A 23,808-nucleotide genomic window follows, 5' to 3' on the forward strand; every position below is an offset into this window, starting at 1 on the left:
ACTGCTTTCCCAGGCCGTGGCAGAGAGCTAGATCGGAAATGGAGCAGCTGGGACTTGAATCTGTGGCACCCATATAGGATGCCGGCACTGCAGGCGGCTGCTTTAGCCGGCCCCAGGAAGAACTCTTGCCATCCCCAATAATGTCACCATGTACGCGCGGGTGTGGAGCAAAGTTTATCTTTTCTCGGCTTAAATTCGGACTGCTAGGGGCCAGGCACCATGAGGGCGGCCATGCCTTGCTTTTCAAAGTTCTTCATGGGTGCAGCAGTCCAGACGGCGGACCGAGTAAGGAATGAGACAAACTGTATTAGGATGATCTCGCACAGGCTTGTTTGGGGCAGAGCATGACCTCAGCTTCATTGGAGGGCTCAAATTTAGATACCGATACTATCTCCACTGTGTCAGCGGATCCTCTGACAACAGTAAGCAAACAGTTAACCTACAGCACAACGCAATCCTGCTTTGGGCGCTGCGTTTTGTTGTTCTTTTAATATGTGAGGAAGTAAAACAAACAGATCTTGTCCCACCCTCTGGGAGATCCGGGTTCAGAATCCCGCCACTAGCGCGGGGGCGGGGTAAAAGGGACAATGGCAGGGAGGAGCTGGGCCTGCCGGAATTTCGGGGGTGGCTTTGGGGCCCCGGAGACTTCGGACCCGAGAGTGGGCTCAGGCCAGGCCGGGGGCGGGGCCTCAGGCGGCCCGAGTCAATCCTCCACCGCGCAGCCCCGCCGCCGCCACCCGGAGCAGAGCGCAAGGCGGGGCCGCGGCGCAGTGGGCGGGGCCGCGGCGCAGTGGGCGGGGCCGTCGCAAGGCCCCGGCTGCAGGAAGGAAGTTGGCGGGCCGGGAGAGCAGGTTGGTCCCGCGGAGAGGGCGGTGTGGGGCCGGAACCCTAGGTTCGACCTCGGCCATCTGCTCGCGCGCCGGAAGGGCGGGGCCCCGGCGTCCCAGGCTGCTGCGGGCGGCGGCGCGGAGGCGTTAGGAAGTGCTACCGCGGGCCCGCTTTTTGTTTCCTTTTTTTTTTTTTTCTCCCCTCATCTCCAAAAGCGGATGGTGCAAGGGCAGGGAGACGACCTGATCCACCTACTGTTCCCCAAGACAGTGGCTAGGCGGGTTTCCATTCCTCCCTGGACCCCTCCCATTAAAGTGGGTTCAGGGTACGTTTGTATGGACGATTCTCCCCTATGAGGAATCATGGGGTTTAGCCGGTTTGAAGTGGGAGAGCCCTGAAGGAGCCCGGGGGTCCACCCACGAGGAACGCCTTTTCCATGCCCCTTGGCATGCAGCCTGACAGATCTGGGAACCCAGAGTTGAGCCCACCCCCATCCTTTTCCCTACCCCCACCCCCGAGTCGGGATGCTGGCCTGTGAACAGCTTCCGGCCCTGTTGGCCCTGTTAGTTTCGCCCACGTTAGACGCCTTGCTTTCTGTGTCGCCTAGGTCCTAGGCCCACGGCCGTAGAGCCTTTTGGGGAAGCTGGATGCCTCAGCCCAGCCCGATGCAGTCTGAATCCAGCCCGTGTGAAGAGGAGACCCCTGCCCTCCTGTGGGGTTTGGATCCTGTGTTTCTGGCCTTTGCAAAGCTCTACGTCAGGGATATCCTGGCTATGAAGGAGTCCCGCCAAGTGCCAGGTATGTGGCTGGTCAGCCTGAGGAATGTCTTGGGCTGCAGACGCAAGACCTCTTTCTGCCCCAACGCTGCGGGCAGCTGGAGTCGAGGGCCTTTCAGGAGAGCCTTCCCTGACACAGGCTTTGGATATAATCTAGCCTGGACCCTCGAATGAGATCATCTCTCTGCCATTAAAAAAAAAAAGAATAGATGCTTGGGGTCTTTGTACGGAGGAATATTTTCCTATGTATTCAGGGTCTTTCGGATTTAAAACTGCTCAGTTTTTCTCTGGGCCTATGCCAGGCGTTGATTGTAGGCCTGGCCCCTTAACTCACAGTGGCCCTGACCTGACCTGGCATGTGACTCACCTTCTGTAAAGCTTAGGTTTCTTTGCAAAGATGGGGATTAACCCTGCCCGATTTTCTAGCTGGGTTGTTTTTGTTCTGAGTTAGAATCAGAACAAGGTAAGGTCACTGCAGGGAAGGATACCATGTCTTGTGTCTTGTTTACTTTTGTAATTGCAGTCCATTTTTGTTTGTTTGTTTTTTGTTTTGACAGGCAGAGTGGACAGAGAGAGAGACAGAGAGAGAAAGGTCTTCCTTTTGCCATTAGTTCACCCTCCAATGGCCACCGTGGCCGGCACACCGTGGCCGGCACACCACGCTGATCCGAAGGCAGGAGCCAGGTGCTTCTCCTGGTCTCCCATAGGGTGCAGGGCCCAAGCACTTGGGCCATCCTCCACTGCACTCCCGGGCCATAGCAGAGAGCTGGCCTGGAAGAGGGGCAACCGGGACAGAATCCGGTGCCCCGACCGGGACTAGAACCTGGTGTGCTGGTGCCGCAAGACGGAGGATTAGCCTATTGAGCCGTGGCGCTGGCCAATTGCAGTCCATTGTAATTCTAGTGCCTGATATAGAGTGGGCCTTTAGGATTGGCGACACCATTTCTTGTATCCCAACACTTGGGTTTCTTTCTTTCCCTCCCTTCTTCCCTTTCTTCCTTCCTTCCTTCCTTGAAAGTCCGAGTTACACAGAGAGGGGAGAGGCAGAAAGAGAGAGAGAGGTCTTCCATTTGCTGGTTCACGCCCCAGTTGGCTGGAGCTGTGCCTATCTGAAGCCAGGCGCCAGGAGCTTCTTCTGGGTGTCCCATGCTGGTGCCATCTTCTGTCGCTTTCCCAGACCATAGCAGAGAACGAGATAGGAAGAGGAGCAGCCGGGACCAAACCAGCGTTCGTATGGGATGCCGGACTGCAGGCGGTGACTTTACTCGCTACGCCACAGTGCTGGCCCCAACACTTGGGTTCTTTACAGAGCTTCAGCTTCAGACTCCAGCTTCTTGCTGTGCAGACTCTGGGAGTCACCAGTGATGGCTCAAGTAATTGGGGTCCCTGCCACCCATGCAGGAGTTGTGGATTAAGTTCCCAGCCCTCTGCTTCACCCTGTGAGGGCATATAGGGAAGGAACCAGTGGATGAAAGCACCCCCTTTCTTCTCAAAAGAAAAGTAATAGAAGATGGGGCTGGCGCTGTGGTGTAGTGGGAAAGGCGCCGCCTGCAGTGCCAGCATCCCATATGGGCGCTGGTTCAAGTCCCAGCTGCTCCACTTCTGATCCAGCTCTCTGCAATGGCCTGGGAAAGCAGTGGAAGATGTCCCAAGTGCTTGGGCCCCTGCACCCACATGGGAGACCTGGAAGAAGCTCCTGGCTCCTGGCTTTGGATTGGCACAGCTCGGGCCATTGTGGCCAACTGAGGAGTGAACCAGCAAATGGAAGACCTCTCTCTCTCTCTCTTTGCTTCTCCTTCTCTCTCTGTGTAACTCTGACTTTCAAGTAAAATAAAATCTTCAAAAAAAAAAAAAAAAAAGTAACTGAAGCCATGAAACATAAATGTAAAGTTTAAAACAAAAACCAGAAGCCAAAAAACTTGTGTTACAGTGGTGGTTACTAAAGACAGGCTCCTAATGCCTGAAACTGTAACATAGTTTGGGGGGTACATTTGAATAATGGGCGTAGTTGTGAGTCTTCAGGGTTGGCTGTGCTGTCTGAGAAGTTTGTTAAACTCGGCCTTATTGAGTGAAGCTTTGCAGGCCAGGGCTCTCTGGAGAGCAGCCGTGAGTCAGAAGCCGCCGAGAACCTCCAGCGTGCCCAGTTTTCATGAGATGAGCCTTTGTGTTTCCAGTTGTGTGTACAGATGGACTTGGCTGACCTTACACTAAAGCCTTCTGTAGAGATTTTCACCATACCTTTATTTCCTAATTATTGTTGAAAATGGTCTGGGTTTTTTTTTGTTGTTGTTGTTGTTTTTGCCCTTGGAAAGCAGCCAACATCATCATTTCTGTTTTCCAGAACAATCTGGTATTCATCACAGCTCATCTCAGGAAGACATTAATTCACACCAAATGCCAGCCTTGGTTAAAAAGCTGTGGGTGTGCAAGCAAACATTAGGGACATGACAGGGGCTTAATGCTTCCTGAGGGCAAAGGGCTTTATGATGTATTAAAAACAAACCAGTGGAAGCTGGCGCTGGTGATCTTTGCTTCGTCGCGGGTAAGAATGTTTCAGATGTGTCTTTAAAAATACAACCTCATGATTAGATCAGACATCAGCCATAATTTTATAGCATGAACTTCTTGACTGTGTGAGGGATCTGAGGAGTGGAAATGCTACTAGTCTGGGTTTATAGTTTGTTGTTGTTGGGTTTGGTGTAGCATAAAGAGAAAACTGTTGACCACATAACATTTAAAATTGTTTAAACAGCAAAGAATATGTTATTCAAAATAACAAAAGGTAAAAAAAAAAATTAACCAAAAACTGACAAAACTTGAAACAGATGTGTCATGATGACTTTAGCTGCCCTTTGTCTTTGGTCCTTGGAGTGTCCAGGCGGCCCCTTGAACCGAACCTGAGTTTATGCTAATGAGGTGCCTTTTGCTGGGCCCCTGGATAGTTTCAGAATGAGCCGGGTCCTTTCAGCCCATTCCCTTGGTAGGACAGCAGATTGAGCAGGTTCAGTTTGTCATGCCCACATTAGGAAACCCCTATAGAACTCTGGATGCCGAGGCCTGGAGGAGCTCCCCTGGTTGGTCATCAGACACTGGTGATACATCTGGAATACGCAGAAGCTTTGTATTTGGACCCTCCGTACCTTGCCCTGTGCTGCCCATTTAGCTGGTCCTGATTCATACCTTTTATTATGAAACCATAAATGTGTAGCACCTTCCTGATTTCTGTGAGTGGGTCTAGAATATTATCAAACCTGAAGGTGTTGTAGGAGCCCCCAAATTTAGTCAGAAGTGCAAGGGGCTTGAGGTCTGGTGACTGAAGTGGGGGCAGTTTTGTGGGAGACCATGCTCTTAACCTGTGAGGTTTGACCTAACTGCATAGTTAGTGACAGAATTCAGCTCCCCTAACTCTTTGAATTTGGGATTAAACTAATAAAAATATTGTAGAGTTTGATAGAAATAGTGGTGGTTTTTTTGTTTTATTTTTTGACAGAGTTAGACAGTAAGAGAGACTGAGAGAAAAGTCTTCCTTCCGTTGAATCACTCCCCAAATGGCCGCTACAGCTGGCACGCTGTGCTGATCCGAAGCCAGGAGCTGGGTGCTTCCTCTTAGTCTCCCATGGGGGTGCAGGCCCCAAAGACTTGGGCCATCTTCCACTGCCTTCCCAGGCCACAGCAGAGAGCTGGACTGGAAGAGGGTCAACCAGGACAGAACCGGCATCCCAACCGGCACTAGAACCTGTGGTGCCGGCGCCGCAGGTGGAGGATTAGCCTAGTGAGCTGTGGCGCCGGCCAGTGGTTTTTTAAAAAAGATTTATTTATTTGTTTGAAAGTCACAGAGAGAGAGGATGAGACTGAGAGAAAGAGAGAAATCTTCTATCTGCTGGTTCACTGGTAGCAGTGACCAGGACTGGGCCAGACAGAAGCCAGAAGTCAGGAGCTTCTTCTGGGTCTCCCATGTGGGTGGCAGTAGCCCAGGCACTTGCTGTTTTTCCTAGGCCATAAGCAGGGAGCTGGATTGGAAGTAGAGGAGCCAAGACTGTAACCTGCATCCATATGGTATGCAGTCATTGCACGCAGCAGCTTTACCCATTATGCCACAACGCCGGCCCACAAATAGTGGTGGTGTTTAGATTTAGTTTTCTGTTTTGTTTTCATTTTAAAAAATCAGTTTATAAGAATAACATCCCCATAACATACAGAAACAGCCTTATAGTTTTAAATATCTCTGTCATATCAAACATTAATGGTGAGTTAAATAAAGCTGAGTCTGTGATTTAAATCAACATCCAGTACTTACACTGATGGTAGCTGGCGCAGTGGAACAGAGTGATGACCAGTTGGCCCTCCATGTGCATGAGTTCTGCATCTGCAGATTCAGCCAACAAGTCTGTGCTGACCATGTACAGAATCTTTCCCTTGTCATTGTTCTTTTACCAGCTAAGTAGCATTTATATTGTGTTATATATTATAAGTGATCTAGAGATGGTTTAAAGTAAATGGGAGAATTGTGTATATTATAGGCAAACACTATGCCATTTTATATAAGGGACTTGAACATAAATGGGTTTTGGTGTGGGCAGGAGATCCTGGAAACAATCCTCTTGAATTACTGAGTGAGGACTATATGCACAAGAATTATATATTTTTTTTTGAAAAATACTATCTTAAGCATTTTAATGCTAGCAAACTTCAGGAGAAGCAATTATTGCAAAGGTTAAATAACAGTTCAATTAAAAAGGGATCAGTCCAAAGTACTTTCAGAGCCAGGAGCTTCTTCCGGGTCTCCCATGTAGGTGCAAGGACCCAAGCACTTGGGCCTCCTTCCACTGTTTTCCCAGGTGCATTAGCAGGGAGCTTGATCGGAAGTGGAGTAGCTGGGACTCAGCCAGCACCCATGTTGATGCTGACCCTGCTGGCAGAGGCTTGACCTTCTACACCACAGCACGGGCCCTCCGGAGTACTTTTAAAAAGAGGAAATAGGCAAATGCCTTGCTGTGGTTGTGGATGTTTGGGGTCAGCTGCTTGAAATCTGAATTGAAACTGCCTGAGGCTGTTGATCCTTGATCCTCCTCTTCCTGGGGACCTGGTGATCCAGGCTGCCCACTAGCGCTTTTGGGTGCTGAGGGCTGCCTGTGGAGAAACAAGAGCCCAAGGGCCCCTTGGAAAGACCAGAGCATGAACTTGATGTCAGCCAGTATTGGCCTGTTGTGATCATTTTCTTATCTTATCAAACTTTCACAGTGACAGAGCTGCCATCCAACTGTCTTGCGCACTCTTCTGTTACAGAGTCTTGGACTGATAGGATAATGTGTTCTGTTTGCTTATTTTTCCATGTCTTTAGCCATTTTCTTGTAGGGGTGTGCATTTGATACACAGAGTTCGTGTTCCCATGTACACGGAGAAGTTTCTTCCATATTTCTAAGCAGTATATTTCCTCCTCCGCCAGTTTGCTCTGAGGTTTTTATTCAAACCATCTGTTATTTTCTTCTGCAGTTCTCCATTGTTCTGTGCTGCCTTTAAGGTTTTTTTTTTTTTCGTCACTTGGGCTTAAAAGGATTTTGTTGCATATTGAAGTAACCATGTCTGTCCTTGAAGACAGGCCGTTGTCCGCATGATGAAAGCTTGAGGGGCTTGCTTTTTTTTTTCGAGTAAGTATTTTTATTAGGTTTTTCAGATACATTTTAAAAATTTGGATTTCCAATGAGTTTGTAACATCGGAGGACAGGTGACTTGGAGATGTGGTTGGCTTGTGCCATCACTCCAGTCTTCTCACTGCCTTTTCCTGACCTCAACCCAGCTAGAACACCTTTTGTCCAGCTCTGTTCCCCATCTTAAGGGTCTTAACATTCCATGGGTTTTCTGTGGAGCCACTTTGTCCCCCCTCCCCTGTCAATCCATGTGTGCCTGGATGAGAGTAGCTCTCCTTTAGGGGTGACACTGATCCAAACCCTTTCCCTCATGAGGCACTGGTGTGTTCAGCTTGGGGCCCTCACGGTGACTCTGGAGATGGTCTCCAAACTACCAAGTCTCCTTCAGATGCATGCCTCTCCCAAGGGAGAGGGTCCAGCAGGTGGCTGCTTTACCTGCTAACCCTTTCCATGAACTGTTTATGCACCCTCATAGAATTTTTTTGTTTTTTGTTTTGTTTTGTTTTTTTGTTTGTTTGTTTTTTTGTTGTTTTTTGATAGGCAGAGTGGACAGTGAGAGAGACAGGGAGAAAGGTCTTCCTTTTTTTGGTTGGTTCACCCCCCAATGGCCACTGCAGCAGTGTGCTGAGGCCACTCCGAAGGCAGGAGCCAGGTGCTTCTCCTGGTCACCCATGGGGTGCAGGGCCCAAGCACTTGGGCCATCCTCCACTGCACTCCTGGGCCACAGCAGAGAGCTGGACAGGAAGAGGAGCGACCAGGACAGAATCCGGCGCCCTGACTGGGACTAGAACCCAGTGTGCCGGCACCACAGGCGGAGGATTAGCCTATTGAGCCGTGGTGCCGGCCCTCCCTCATAGAATTTTAAAAAGAGAAGTTTTCTTTTTTATTTTTTTAAAGATTTATTTATTTGAAAGGCAGTGTTACAGAGAGGCAGAGGCAGAGAGAAAGAGGTCTTCTATCTGCTGGTTCACTCCCCAGTTGGTGGCAACAGCCGGAGCTGGGTCTATCTGAAGCCAGGGAGCCAGGAGCTTCTTCCGGGTCTCCCAAGGGTGCAGGGTCCCAAGCACTTGGACCATCTTCTACTGCTTTCCCAGGCCATAGCAGAGAGCTGGATCAGAAGTGGAGCAGTCAGTTCTCGAACCAGCGCCCATATGGGATGCTGGCACTGCAGGCATTGGCTTTAACTGCTAAGCTACAGTGCCAGCCCCAAAGAGTTGTTGAGTTGTTAATCTGTTGGCCGTGGCTGGCACTGTGGCGCAGCAGGTTAAAGCCCTGGCCTAAAGTGCTGGCATCCCATATGGGTGCCGGTTCTAGTCCCAGCTGCTCCTCTTCCAATCCAACTCTCTGCTATGGCCTGGGATAGCAGTAGAAGATGGCCCAAGTACTTGGGCCCCTGCATCCACGTGGGAGACCCAGAAGAAGCTCCTGGCTCCTGGCTTCGGATTGGCACAACTCCATCCATTGTGGCCATCTGGGGGGTGAACCATCGGATGGAAGACCTCTCTCTCTGTCACTACCTCTCTCTATAACTCTGTCTTTCAAATAAATAAAAAAGTGAGTCTTTATAGAAAAAAATCTCTTGGCCTCAGGGTATTTTGTAATCTAAGTATGACCTACTTTTTTTTTTTTTTTTAAAGTGCTCTTACTACTTCATAGAAATTATGACTGCTTGGAAAAGCACTAGTTTAGAAGCAAAAGAAGTCTTTCTGTAGTTTCCTCTATTTCCTTTTCCGGTTGCTCAAAACACAGTGCTGTTTTTGGTCCCATCACTTGATGACAGTTTTCACACCCCTGTGAGCCTTCTACATGGAGGTACACTTCATTTTCACAGGTGGAAATCAGCTTCACCAACTCTAGAAGGCAGTCAATATTGGTTCTCTTTCCTGCATTAGAACAAGTTTATTTCTTTATTTAAAAGATTTATTTATTTATGTCTTTGAAAGGCAGAAAGAGAGAGAGGAAGAGACAAAGAGATCTCCTAGCTGCTATGAGTGAACTCTCCGGCTGGCCGCAACAGCCAGGACTGACTCAGGCTGAAGCCAGGAGCTGGGAACTCCATTGGGGTCTCCCACATGGGTAGTAGGGGCCCAAGTGCCTGGACCATCTTTTACGCCTTCCAGATGCATTATGAGGGAGCTGGATCAGAAGCGGGGGAGCCGGGACTCAAACTGTGGGGTGCCAGTTGGCTTCCTAGAAGCTATAGCCAAGCTTTCTAATTATGACCCTTGACAAAAAGACATCTGGATTTTGTGGGGCCGGAATCTAAGCAAAAAGGACACCACTGATTATTGACCTCCACGTCCCCCCGGACAGTTAACATTTAATGAAGCAGAAAATGTGACTGTACATTCAATGAATGACTTTATCATTTTGTTTTTAATTTTAGGTATATTTTTTTACAATGGGCATCCAATAAAACAAGTAGATATCTTGGGAACTGTCATTGGAGTGAGAGAAAAAGATACTTTCTACAGTTATGGAGGTAAGAAGAGTTGTGTCTGAACGTGAGTTTATGTTGAAGCCCTCCACTTAGCTGAAGGTTGGATTGTAAGCAGCCTCAGGCTTTTGGAGCAGTTGGGATCTGCACAAAGCTCATGCACTTTGCTCCCCGGGGAGCCATGCCTAATCCCAGACAGGCCTGGGTGTAGAGTGGGGCCCCAGGTGGGAATGATACTGATGAGTTCCTTAAAGGGATAGATGTGGGGAGTAGGAGGTGGAAGAGAGAAAATCCAGCAGTCTAGGGTCACCAGCTAGCAGGGCAGGCACCTGATACCTGAGGGCATAGCTAAGAATAACACAGGGTAGTGATATGTTTGTAGTGATACCTTTCAAATGAAACCAGATTAATGTTGAAGTAGACTCTTTAAGAAGACAGGAACCTATGAAAAATGGCTTTAAAGATTGAGGAGTTAGCCAGCGCCACAGCTCACTAGGCTAATCCTCCGCCTTGTGGCGCCGGCACACCGGGTTCTAGTCCTGGTTGGGGTGCCGGATTCTGTCCCGGTTGCCCCTCTTCCAGGCCAGCTCTCTGCTGTGGCCAGGGAGTGCAGTGGAGGATGGCCCAAATGCTTGGGCCCTGCACCCCATGGGAGACCAGGAAAAGCACCTGGCTCCTGGCTCCTGCCATCGGATCAGCGTGTTGTGCCGGCCGCAGCGCGCCGGCCGCGGTGGCCATTGGAGGGTGAACCAACGGCAAAAAGGAAGACCTTTCTCTCTCTCTGTCTCTCTCTCTCTCACTGTCCACTCTGCCTGTCAAAAAAAAAAAAAAAAAAGAAAAAAAAAGAAAGAAACCAAATGAAGAGTTTTTGTGTTTTTCCTACCAGGGAATTGCCAAAGCGTGATTTTACTTACTTTTTTTGAAGAATTATTTTATTTTATTTGAAAGACAAAGTTACAGAGAGAGGTAGAGCCAGAGAGAGGTCTTCATTCTGCTAGTTTACTCCCCAAATGACTGCAACGTCCAGAGCTGAGCTGATCCAAAGCCAGGAGCCAGGAGCCAGGAGCTTCTTCTGGGTCTCCCACCTGGGTGCAGGGGCCCAAGTACTTGAGCTATCTTCTACTGCTTTCCCAGGCCATAGCAGAGAGCTGGATTGGAAGAGGAGCAGCCAGGACTTGAACCAGTACCCATATGGAATTCCAGTGCTGCAGGGTCTTTAAACTGCTGTGCTACTGTGCCACAGCACTGGCCCTGCCAAAGCATGATTTTAGTGTAACGGGTCTTGATTTTCTTCATGGAGTTTGATATAAGCATGTTAATACACAACCTTGTGCAACTCCAAGACTTTCTGAGGTTAAGAGGCTGAGCTAGATATTTTTGGCTATATTTGACATTGTCACTTCTTGTGGTTTGCCTTGGATTTATACTCTGTTCTACTTGATGAAAGATAGAAGGCAGTTGAACTTTGTGACCAAGAACATTTTGTTGACAGTCTGTGCAGGATTTTTAGCTTACAGATACAAGAATTGTATTTTCTCAACATGTATTCATTTTCCTGAAGGTGATTGTCTTCTGGTTAGAGATAAGCTCTCTCATGCCTTCTGCTTTTCCCAGCATAGTTTTTACAAGAACTTTTTCTTTTCTTTTTTTAATGTTTATGTATTTTCATCTACTTGAAAAGCAGAACAACAGAGAGAGATATCTCCCACCTACTGGTTCACTCCCCAGTGCCTGCACTGGGCCAGGCCAAAGCTAGGAGTTGGAACCCCACCTGGGTTCCCTATATGGGTAACAGGGGCTAAAGCACTTGAATCCTCACTTGCTGCCTCCCAGGATGCATTTGCAGAAGGCTCGGTCGGAAGCACAGTAGCCTGGAATCAAACCGGCATTCTAGTGTGGGATGCAGGCATCTCAAATAGTGGCTTAGCCACTGCGCTACAATGCCTGCCTCTTAAAACTTCAAAATAAATGATCTTGTCATGCCTCTCAGACTGAATCTCTTCTCTGCTGTATTTCATCAAAGCCATGGTCCTATTTTTCTCTAGACAATTCAGCAAACATTTACTAAGTTTCTACAGTATACCCAGCTGTGGACAAGTACACTGTCTGTAGGACACTAAGTTACTTCCTCTGCAAGTACCAGTGATGAAATAATAGTGTCTTGCAGCATTCAGAGCACTTTTACACCATCATTGCACGTTATTCTCCCCTAATCTTTTGAAATGGCAAAAACAGATTCTCTTTCCGCCTTGTAGATGAGAAAACTGTTCCTGTAACTTGCACAAGTTTCCACTGATGAAGGATTGTGGGTCCTTTTTCCTATTCACTGGCTGCAGTGTGCTCTGTAGATTCACGTAACTCAGTTTTATTTTTTTGTTTTTTTTGTTTTTTTGGTTTGTTTTTAAAAGATTATTTATTTATTTGAAAGGCAGAGAGAGAGAGAGAGAGATCGATCGATCTTCCCTCTGTTGGTTTCCTACCTAAGGACCTGCAACAAACGGAGCTGGACCAGGCCAAAGTCAGGAGACCGAACTCAAGTCGAGTCTTCCACGTGGGCAGTAGGGGCGCAGTCACTCAAGCCATTATCCACTCTTTCCAAAATGTGTTAGCAGGAATTCTGGGTCCGAAGGATAGCAGCCAGAACTTGAATTGCTACTCCGATATGGGATGTGGACATCCCAAGAGGCTTAACCCACTGCATCACAATACCTGCCCCTTGTATAGCTGAATTGGATTTTTCGTGTACCTACCTTTTCCTCATCTCCTTCCTTAGCCAGTCCTTTAGCCCAATCCCTGAGTCAGTTACATCTGGTTTTTAGTTCACAGTTTTTCAGATCAAATAAATGAGGCTATTTGAGGACTTTAGTCCTGACCCTGGACCCAGACCAGATACTAGCCCTGTGACCTGAGGGGGTTTCCCTGATTCCCTTCTCCCATTCTAAAAAGATTGAGGCCAGGGGGCAGCACTGTGGCATAGTAGGTTAAGCCTTTGCCTGCAGTGCCAGCATCCCATATGGACACTGATTCGAGTCCTAGCTGTTCCACTTCTGATCCAGCTCTCTGTTAATGTGCCTGGGAAAGCAGCAGAGGATGGCCCAAGTGCTTGGGCCTCTACACCCACATGGGAGACCTAGATGAGGCTCCAGGCTCTTGGCTTTGGCCGGGGCTTTGCCAGCCCATTGTAGCCATTTAGGTAGTGAACCAATGGATGGAACATAGAGATGCCTCTCTCTCTCTCCCTCTCCCTCCCTCTCTCTCTCTCTCTCTCCCCCTCCCTCCCTCCCTTTCCCCTTCCCTCCCTCCTCCTTTCTCAGTCTCTCTCTCTCTATATATATATATATATCCTCTCTTCTCTCTGCCTTTCAAATAAATAAATAAATCTTAAAAAAAAAAAAAAAAAAGATTGAGGCCATATGTTTGACTCTTCCCCAAGAAGAATTTCCTGCCGAGTGGCTGTCATGAAGGCATGGGAACTGAAAAACATGTGAATGTTGAAGTAATTGAGAGGAGAAATGCTTTTGCCACTTTAATTCCTGTGTGACCTGTTCTCACAGAGAGCTACCTTCCTCCCTGCTGTCCTTAGGCCCAGTGTGGCTCCTGGGCCACCTGCCAGGCAGCCACTCCCGGCTCTCCTGGGTCCTGCTCCCCCTTGTTCACTTCAGGCCTGTGCTGGGGGTGCTTCCTGCCCATACTGACTTGTCTCACGGCTGAAAGAGAAGGCAGGCAGCTCAGGGAGGACGTTCCTCTTCCAGGGCATTCCAGCAGCTGGACTGCAAGTCTGTGAGGGGAGGGAAGCCAGGGTTGCCTTGCCTGGAGTGCACAGAGCACCTGGCAGCAACTTGAGTTCAGGCCTAGGATCATGGGAGGCTGATGTTCAGGGGCTAAGTGTGTTGACTAAAGCTTGTCAGCTGGTCAGAGCAGTGGAATACCTAGAGATGTCATACTTCTTTTTTAAGAATTTTTTATTTTATTTATTTGAAAGGCAGAGTTGCAGAGAGAGAGAGACAGAGACAGAGAGAGCTTCCATCCGCTGGTTCATTCCCCAGATGACTACAATGAGTAGAGCTGGGCCCTTCCATGTCCAGAACCTTCTTCCAGGCCTCCCACTTGGGTACAGGGGCCCAAGCACTTGAGCCATCTTCCACTGTTTTCCCAGGCACATTAGCAGGGAACTGGATCAGAAATGGAGCACCCAGAACACCATCCGGTGCCCATATAGGATGCTGGCATCACAGGCAGCAGCTTTACCCACTATGCCATAACTATAGCTGCAGATTCCATATTTATAAACATGTAGGTCATTTCCACTTTTCAATATTATAAGTAATATGGGACCAGCATTGTGGTGTAGTGGGTAAAGCCGCTGCCTGCTCTGTTGGCGTCCCATATAGGCATCAGTTTATGTCTTGGCTGCTCTACTTCTGATCCAGTTCCCTGCTAATGACCTGGGAAAAGCAGTGGAAGATGGCCCGGAAGATGGCCCAAGTATCTGGGCCCCTGCTACCCACGTGAGAGACATGGACAAAGCTCTTGGCTCTTGGTTTTAGCCTGGCCCAATGCTAGTCATTGTGGCCATATGGGTAGTGATCCAGTGGATGGAAGATCTCTCTTGCTCTCTGTCTCTGCTGGCATCATAGGCAGCAGTTTTACCCACTATGCCACAACTGTAGCTGTAGATATATGCAGCTTGTATAAGGCTGTTCATTGCAGTAATCTTTTTAATATTTTAAAAAATTCTTATTTTATTTGAAAGGCAGAGTTACAGAGAGAGAAGAGGTAGAGGAAGAGATCTTCCATCCACTGGTTCAGCCCTCAGATGGCTGTAACAGCTGGGGCTGTGACAGACTGAAGCTAGGAGCCAGAAGCTTTTTCCGGGTCTCCCAAGTGGGTGCGGGGGCTCAAGTGCTTGGACTTTCTTCCGTTGCTTTCCTGAGTGCTTTAGCAGGGAGCTGGATCAGAAGTGGAGCAACTAGGACTCCCACAGGTGCCCATGTGGGATGCCAGCACTGCAGGCCGTGACTTAACCTGCTGTACCACAGCGCCGGCCCTGTACTTGCTCAATTTTGCTTTCAGATAAATTACTGGATATAATTGCTGAGTCAATACATATTTACCTCTGAAAATTTGATGCACATTTCTAAACTTGCCCTTTAGAAATTTGGTATTACTTTATAGCCCCACTGATAGCATATGATAATGTCAGTATTTTTTTTAATACGAAAGGTAGGCTTCTTTTTTTTAATATTTATTTTTGTTTATTTGAAAAGCAGAGAGAGATTGAGGTTGAGATCTTCCATCTGCTGGTTCATTCCCCAAATGAATCCAGGAGCTCCGAATTCCATCTATGGCCAGGATATAATCTGGTTAGAAGGCCCTAAGCCTTAAACCATCATCTGTTGCTTTCCAGATTGCATTAGCAGGAAGCTGGATTGGAATTGGAGGAGCTAGGACTTGAACTTGCACTCCGATAAGGATGTGGGCATCTCCAGTGGCAGCCCAACCTGCTGTACCACTACACCTGCCCTAGTATTTTTAATATTTGTCAATCTCTAATAGTTGATAAGTTTTTATATTTGCTTCTTTTATTCATTGGAACTAGTGAATGGAACATATTGGGAAATATATTTATTGGCCATTTTTGTATCTCACATAAATTACATATTCTTTTTCTTTGCCACTTTTCCTTTTTGTGCTCTTAGTCTTTTTCCTATTAATTTATATAAGCTTTTTATATATTAAGGTGCTAACCCTTATTATATGTATCTGGTATCAGTTTTCTGGTAGTGAAACATAATGGATTTCTTTTTTTAAAATTAATTTATTTATTTGAAAGGCAAAGTTACAGAGATGCAGAGGCAGAGAAAAAGGTGTTTTCTATCCACTCCCCAAATGGCTGCTATGGCTGGCACTGGGCAGATCTGAAGTCAGGAGCCAGGAAATTCTTCCAGGTCTCCCACATGGGTGCAGGGGTCCAAGCCCTTGGGCTGTGTTCCACTGCTTTCCCAGGCACATTAACAGGGAGCTGGATCAGAAGTGGAGCAGCTGGGACTTGAACCTATGCCCTTATGGGATGCCTACATTATAGATTGTGGCTTTACCCACTGTGCCACAGCACTGGCCCCTGGATTGTTTTTTTTCCCTAAATGATAGTTCTGATTTTTAGGTTCTGCTTAAAGAAATCTTTCCCTACCACCTGTTAGCCCAAGGTTAAAGTATTCACCCATATCTGTTCTTATCATCTTAAATTTACCTATTTTAAATAAAATGAAACCCATCTAGAATTTATTTTAATATAAAAAGTGTTCTTGGGTTCATTGTTTCAATACAGATTTACCTTATATTTATTCTGTATTTTGTGTGCTATTACAGCAGTCTAGTTGATGTGTTCTGTTCTGTTTTGTTTTAATGATGAGGCCTTTGACCCTCTGCTTATCAATCTTTGTTCTGAGATTGTCAGAAATTAGGTGAAGGAAGGGCAGGCATTTATCTCAGTAGCTAAAGTACCTGGGTTTGATTCCTGGTTGGCTCCTTTCTCCAACTTCCTGCCAATACAAGGCCCTAAGGAGATAGTAATAATGCTCAACTGATCGGATCCCTGCCACCCATGTGGGAGACTTGTATTGTGTTTCTGGCTCCTGGCTCTAGCCATGGCCCAGCCTTGAGTCTTGTGGGCATTAGGGGGTGAACCACTGGATGAGAGTTCTCTGTTTCTCTCCCCTAACCCACTTGTGTGTGTGGATACATATATGTGTGTGTGAGTGAGATTCTCTATGCCTTTTAAATAAATAATTTTTTTAAAGATTTATTTATTTGAGAGAAGAGAAAGATTTATTTATTTGAGAGAGATCTTGCATTCACTGGTCCACTCCCCAAATGGCCGCAATGGCCAGAGGAGGGCCAATCTGAAGCCAGGAGCTTCTTCTGGGTCTCCCACGTGGGTGCAGGGGCCCAAACAGTTGGACCATCTTCCACTGCTTTCCCAGGCCATAAGCAGAGAGCTGGATTGGAAGTGGAGCAGCTGGGACTCAAACCAGTGTCTATATGGGATGTTGGCACCGTGGCAGAAGCTTAGCCGGCCCCTCACATAAATACATTTTTAAAAAGCTTTTAAGAGGCTGGTGCTGTGGCATAGCAGGGTAAGCCATTGCCTGTAGTGCCGGCATCCTGTATGGACACTGGTTCAATTCCCAGCTGCTCTACTTCCAATCTTGCTCCCTGCTAATGTACCTGGGAAAACAGTGGAAGATGGTCCAAGTGCTTGGGCTCCTGCACCCACCTGTGAGGCTCAGATGAAACTCTTGGCTCTTGACTTTGGCCTGCCCCAGCCCTGGTCATTGCGGCCATTTGGGGAGTGAACCAGTGGATGGAAGATCTCTCTCCTCTTTCTTTCTGTCTCTCCCTTCCTTGCTGTAACAGACTTTCAAATAAATAAATAAATAAATAAATCCTTTATAGAAAAAAAAAACTTTTAAAATAATTTAGGCAAAGAGAATGCCTACCATCCCATAGTATGCATCCCAGATAAATCTACAGGTACAAGTCCACCAGTACAAGTCCAAGTGTCATGGGAATTACTTGATTTTTTTTTTTTTTTTTTGCCACTAGTATTAAAACAAGCCAGACCAGTATTTTTTCTATGGCCAGGATATAATTATTTTCTATTATGAAAAGAAATCTGTGTCCTTATATGTTATGCTTGGCTTTCCTTACATCCCCTGCAGTGCTAAGGGCTGGGCAGGAGCCCTTCCACAAAGAGAAGCCCAAGCCAAAGGACTTGGAATGCTTTGTAAGAGAAATGCTGACAGAAGGCAGTGCCCTAAAGCGCTTGTGCCTCCAACCTCAGACTGTGAGATTCTGTTTCAGGGTGGGGAGAAAGGCTGATTTTGTATGTGAGCATTCATTGAGATTTTCATGTTTACCTTCTGGAAGACACCATCTTCAGCAGACAGCTGTACACGAGAGTCATTAGTCCTTGAGGCAGGCTAAGTGGGTGGTGAATGCACCCCTCTGGGGCTATGCAGTCACACTGGCCTGTGTAAGCAAGCAGTTCATGCTGGTGTGTGCTGAGACTGTTCTAAAGGTGGAAGGGCGTTTGCTAATGGGATTTCCCTTCCAAGCTATGGAAAAATTCATCTTTCGGTGTGGCTGATGCAGTGAAGACAAGTTTACAATCCATGCTCAAACCTGCGTTCTCCCCTCCATACTTCTCTTGCAGTGGACGACAGCACTGGTGTTATCAACTGCATGTGCTGGAAAAAGTCGAGTAACACCGAGTCCTCATCAGGTAACCGTGTTTGTCATGTTCTTCACTTCCCAGCCAAGCAGTGGGTTTTCCTCAAGAATGCTCATCCGATTGGCTGGAGGGCTCAATTTTCCTGTTTATCCACTGGTAAATTACATTGGTGGCTTTCCTGACAGCTGATGCTGCGGGGGAGCCAGTGCTTTTCCTTCTGCCATCTCTTTAGTGTGTGTTTCCTTCTAGGCCCATGGGAGTGGGGGAGGGTTCCTGGGAGTTCCTGCAGTTCTTTTTTACCATGACAGTGATTACCGAAGTCACAATGGTTTAGCCTAATTACCAGTCAGCTCTGAATCCTTGACCAAAGGAGATTTTTGTTTTTTATTTTATTTTTATTTTTTTTTCAAAGGAGATTTCTGAAGACTGCTCCTCCCACATGGCTGTCAGTGACTTCTAGGCCACTATAATCTAGCTTTTCTAAATTCTATAATATGTTCAAGCAAATATCAGCAAACCTGAGAATGAAAAGAAGGTAGGGTAGGATTCCCTTGGAAGTCAGCCATTAAGTAATATAAACTGAAAAAGAAACTTAAAGTTGTATATCCAGCATGTTGACTATAACTGTAACGACATTTGGTGTTACTTGAATGTATCTTAGTTATCTTTGGGTGCTTTTTAAAATTAAATTCATTTAGAATTTGGCCATTAGTTTCATGTCATCAGTATTTCCCGTTCCTAATTTTGGAACATCTAAATCGTTGGCTCTGAGTTGCTTAGGAAGCTTTGTAGATAAATTCCAGGGAGACAACAGGTTTTTAAGTGGGTATCTCCCAGGCAAGAGTAAACCTACAAAGACAATCAGTGATCTTGGTGTTCATACCTGTCTGGGGTGTGTGTTTGTGCTGTGCTGCTACACAAGTACATGAGACTGGATAACTGATAAGGAACAGAAATTTATTTCTCCTCTACTTCTGGATTCCGGGAAGTCCCAGATCCGGGCACTGGCAGGTTTGGTGTCTGGTGAGGACTGCTCTCCACTTTCAGGATGGTGCCTTGAACGCTGCATGTCCATGCTGTTCCTCACCTGGTGGAAGAGATGAGGCCCATTCCTCAAGCTATTTTATAGTGGTGGTAACCCATTCAGAAAGGCACAGCCTTCATGACCTAACCACCTCCCTTTGGGCCCTATCTCTTAACACCACTGCATTGGGGACTAAGTTTCCAACATGCAAGTGGTGTTGTTGTTTTGGGGGGCAGGAGGGAGGTAGAGTTACAGAGAGAGAGAGAGAGAGAGAGAGAGATCTGCCATTTGCTGGTTCACTCCCAAAATGTCTGCAACAACAAGCCAGGACTATGCCAGACCCAAGCCAGGAGCCAGTATCTTCATCCAGGTCTCCCACATGGGTGGCGGGGGCCGAAGCACTTGGGCCATCTTCTACTGCTTTTCTGGGGCCATTAGGAGGGAGCTGGATTGGAAGTGGAGCAACGAGGACACAAACTACTGTGCATATGGGATGCTGATGTTTCAGGCAGTGGCTTTACTTGCTATGCCACAACACTGGCCCCCAACATGCCAGCTGTACACCAGACAAAAACATTCCCATTGGGGCCGGCGTTATGGTACAGTAGGTTAAGCAGTACTGACCTCTGATATAGACGCTGGTTCAAATTCCTGCTGCTTCACTTCCAATCCAGCTCCCTGCCAATGTGTGCGGGAAAGCAGTGGAAGATGGCCCAAGTGCTTGGACCCCTGTACCCACATGGGAGACCCAGGTGGAGTTCCAGGCTCCTGGCTCTGGCCTGCCTCAGCCCTAGCCATTCCAACTATTTGGGGAGTGAGCCAGCTGATGGAAGATCTCTCCCTGTCTTTTCCTCTCTCTCTCCCTCTAATTCTGCCTTTCAAATAAATAAATCAATCTTAGGAGCCAATTGCTGTGGTGTAGCAGTTAAGCCACTGCCTATAGCACCGGCATCACATCTGAATGCAAGTTCAAGTCCCAGGTGCTCCATTTCCAATCCAGCTCCCTGGCCTGGGAAAGCAGTGAAAGATGGCCTAAGTGCTTGGGCCCCTGAACCCGCATGGGAGACCTAGAAGAAGCTCCTGGCTTTGGTCTAGCCCAGCATTTGCTGTTGCAGCCATTTGGGGAGTGAACTAGCAGATGGAAGATCTCTTTATCTCTCTGCTTCTCCCTCTTTCTCTTCTTTCTCTGTAACTCTGCCTTTCAAATAAATCTTATAAATAAGTGAATAAAAATAAGTATTTATAAAAAATTCACCGTGGCCGGCGCTGCAGCTCACTAGGCTAATCCTCCGCCTTGCGGCGCTTGCACACTGGGTTCTAGTCCCGGTCAGGGTGCTGGATTCTGTCCCGGTTGCCCCTCTTCCAGGCCAGCTCTCTGCTGTGGCCAGGGAGTGCAGTGGAGAATGGCCCAAGTGCTTGGGCCCTGCACCCCATGGGAGACCAGGAGAAGTACCTGGCTCCTGCCATCGGATCAGCGCGGTGCATCGGCCACAGCGCGCTGGCCGCGGCGGCCATTGGAGGGTGAACCAACAGCAAAAGGAAGACCTTTCTCTCTGTCTTTCTCTTTCTCACTGTCCACTCTGCCTGTCAAAAAAAAAAAAAAAAATTCACAGAGTCTCAGTATTAAAATCAGTTGCAGATTTCTGGTAGTGAGCATGGTCTTCAATCTGAAGGTCTAGTACAAGTGTGCATGCTTATTTTAGGTGGGTTTGGCCCATGGGCTGTCGTTGGCAGATCCTCATGTTAGACATTGTTTTAGTATTCCAAAACTAAGTCTTTTAAGAAATGACATAATCAGAAATATTATATAATTCCATACTTAGTAATTCTTTTAAGTTCAGCAGAATGGTTCTTAATACTGACAGTGTGCTTTTAAAAATATCAGTAAGTAGATTAATAGAAGAACGGTCCCAGTGGGTAGCCTGAATTTGAAAGTGCCTTGCGAATATACAGAGAGAGTCCATGTACAAGGAGAAAGCCTAAAAATGACTCCCTCCATGTTATGTATGAATAGATGTTTTTAAATTGTTCCCAACTCACTCATTCACTCCTTTTAACTTAATTGCCCTCAATTTAAAACCTTTCCATTGGAAAGTGACCAATAAAGACCAATATTTTTTTTCAACAAAATCTGGACTGGATTAAAATCATGTTCTAGTCAAAGTAAAAGGATATGATATTAACACCTAGATGTGTCACATTGAATATACCTTTAGGACTTAGCTTATGAGCAAAGTTTGAAAGCTTGGCTCCTTTTTTTTTTTTTTTTAAGGTTTGTTTGTTTGTTTGTTTATTGGAAACACAGAGTTACAGAGAGGCAGAGGCAGAGGCAGAGAGAGGTCTTCCATTCTCTGGTTCACTTCCCAGATGGCTGCAATGGCCAGAGCTGCACATCGATCCGAAGCCAGGAGCCAGGAACCTCCTCTGGGTCTCCCACACAGGTGCAGGGTCTCAGGGACTTGGGCCATCTTCCACTGCCGTCCCAGGCCATAATAGAGAGCTGGATCTGAAGTGAAGCAACCGGCCGGCGCCGCAGCTCACTAGGCTAATCCTCCGCCTGTGGCGCTGGCACACCGGGTTCTAGTCCCGATCGAGGCGTCGGATTCTGTCCCGGTCGCTCCTCTTCCTGTCCAGCTCTCTGCTGTGGCCCGGGAAGTCAGTGGAGGATGGCCCAAGTCCTTTAGGATAAGCACCTGGCTCCTGGCTTCGGATCAGCGCGCTGCGCCAGCCGGCGTGCAGCGGCCATTGGGGGGTGAACCAACGGAAAAGGAAGACCTTTCTTTCTCTCTCTCTCTCTCTCTCACTGTCCACTCTGCCTGTCAAAAAAAAAAAAAGAAGTGAAGCAACCAGTACTTGAACCAGCGCCCATATGGGATGCCGACACTGCAGGTGGCAGTTTTACCAGCTACGCCACAGTACCAGTCCTGAAAGCTTGGCTGTCAGTGTTAGAATTTTAATGGGGATTGGCCGGCGCCGTGGCTCACTAGGCTAATCCTCCGCCTAGCGGCGCCGGCACACCGGGTTCTAGTCCCGGTCAGGGCGCCGGATTCTGTCCCGGTTGCCCCTCTTCCAGGCCAGCTCTCTGCTGTGGCCAGGGAGTGCAGTGGAGGATGGCCCAAGTGCTTGGGCCCTGCACCCCATGGGAGACCAGGAAAAGCACCTGGCTCCTGGCTCCTGCCATTGGATCAGCGCGGTGCGCCAGCCGCAGCGCGCCGGCTGCGGCGGCCATTGGAGGGTAAACCAACGGCAAAAGGAAGACCTTTCTCTCTGTCTCTCTCTCACTGTCCACTCTGCCTGTCAAAAAAATAAATAAATAAATAAAAAAGAATTTTAATGGGGATTAGCTGTCATGATGGAATAGATGACTTTAAATGAAGTTCTGCCTGGCTCCAACCTTTTCATTCCATTCATTAAAGCACACAGCTTGAACTTTTCTCAGCAACGTGGCTCACCCTTTAGATGAAAGCTGGGCGTCTTTTCCTCTTCCGACCATCGTCTGATCACTTCCAAGGTGCTATATGGAGCATTTCTTAGCACCTACAGTGTCTGCATAATGGCAGTGAAATTTACAGATGCCTTTCAAACTCAGCCTAAGTAGAAGAAACCTAGGGATAGGGACATAGATGTAAAAAGTTATACTTGGGGATTTTCTGAAGGAAATACCAGTAAACTGAGCAGCAGTGATACTGATTATGTCTAGTTTCCTAGGTATTTGTTACAAGTGAACTTATGCTCCCTGTATGCCAGACTCTTTGGTATGGTAGATGTACTAATAGAAACTTAATGCCTCTGCCGAATACAAAGCCATGGTTGTTAAAATTGTAGTACATTAAAGAGCCAATGGGGCAGTGTTTGGTGCAGTGGTTTAGATGCCACTTTTTTTTTTTTTTTAAAGATTTGTTCATTTGAGAGGCAGAGTTACAGAAGGGTTGGGGGAGAGACAGAGAGAGAGAGATATCTTACATGTGCTGGTTTACTTCCCAAATGGCTGCCAAAGCTGGCTGGATCCAAAGCTAGGAGCAGGGGCTGTCGTGGCATAGCGGGAAAGCCACCGTCTGCAGTGCCGGCATCCCATATGGGTGCTAGTTCTAGTCCAGGCTGCTCCACTCCCTGTCCAGCTCCCTACAATGGGCTGGGAAAGCAGTGGAGGGTGGCCTGTGTCCTTGGGCCCCTGCACCTATGTGGGAGACCTGGAATAAGCTCCTGGCTTCAGATAGGTGCAACTCCGCCTGTTGTGGCCATCTGAGGAGTGAACCAGAGGATGGAAGACCTCTCTCTCTCTCTCTCTCTCTCTCTCTCTCTCTCTCTCTCTCTGCCTCTGCCTCTCTATAACTGCCTTTCAAATAAATAAATAAATCTTAAAAAAAAAAAAAAAAAAAAAGCTGGGAGCTAAGAGCTTCTTTAGGGTCTCCCATGTGGATGCAGGGTCCAAGCACTTTGGTGCTCTTCCACTGCCCTCTCAGGTGGATTAGCAGGGAGCTGGATCAGAAGTGGGACAGTTGGGACTCAAACCGGCACCCATATGGGATGCTGGTGTCACAAGCGGAGGCTAATCTATGCCATAGTGCTGGCCCCTAAGTGCCACTTGAGAGGCCCACATGCCATATCAGAGTACCTGGGGTCCAGTCCCAGCTCTGCTTCTCATTCTACCTTCAGCTGATGTGTACTCTGGCATGCAGCAAGTGATGGCTTAAGCACCTGGGTCCCAGCCACTTACATAGGAGACCTAGATTGAATCCTGGGCTCCTGGCTTTGGGCTGGCCAAACCCAAGGATAGTGAACCAGCAAATAGAAGATCTCTGTCTCTGTCTCTGTTTTCTCTCTGTCTACTTTTCAAATAAACAAAAATTAAGCATGTTTTT

General features: G+C 47.5%; 1 protein-coding gene across 4 annotated transcripts in view; it reads left to right on the plus strand.

Moving 5' to 3' along the window:
* Window positions 1-731: 731 nt before the first annotated feature.
* Window positions 732-23,808, plus strand: part of STN1 (STN1 subunit of CST complex) — a 47,623-nt gene continuing 24,546 nt past the window's right edge. The window contains exons 1-4 of one of the 4 annotated variants that reach the window (XM_008270474.4): window positions 732-851; window positions 1,436-1,626; window positions 9,639-9,734; window positions 17,905-17,973. In XM_008270474.4, the coding sequence (XP_008268696.2) occupies window positions 1,476-1,626; window positions 9,639-9,734; window positions 17,905-17,973 (316 nt within the window). In that variant the 5' untranslated portion in view covers window positions 732-851; window positions 1,436-1,475. Of the gene's footprint in view, window positions 1,154-1,435; window positions 1,627-9,638; window positions 9,735-17,904; window positions 17,974-23,808 lie in introns of all 4 variants that reach the window. The other 3 variants (XM_008270473.4, XM_070057275.1, XM_008270475.4) reach the window with 3 other exon arrangements.

Source organism: Oryctolagus cuniculus, chromosome 15 (assembly GCF_964237555.1).
Source record: "Oryctolagus cuniculus chromosome 15, mOryCun1.1, whole genome shotgun sequence".
NCBI lineage: Eukaryota > Metazoa > Chordata > Mammalia > Lagomorpha > Leporidae > Oryctolagus > Oryctolagus cuniculus.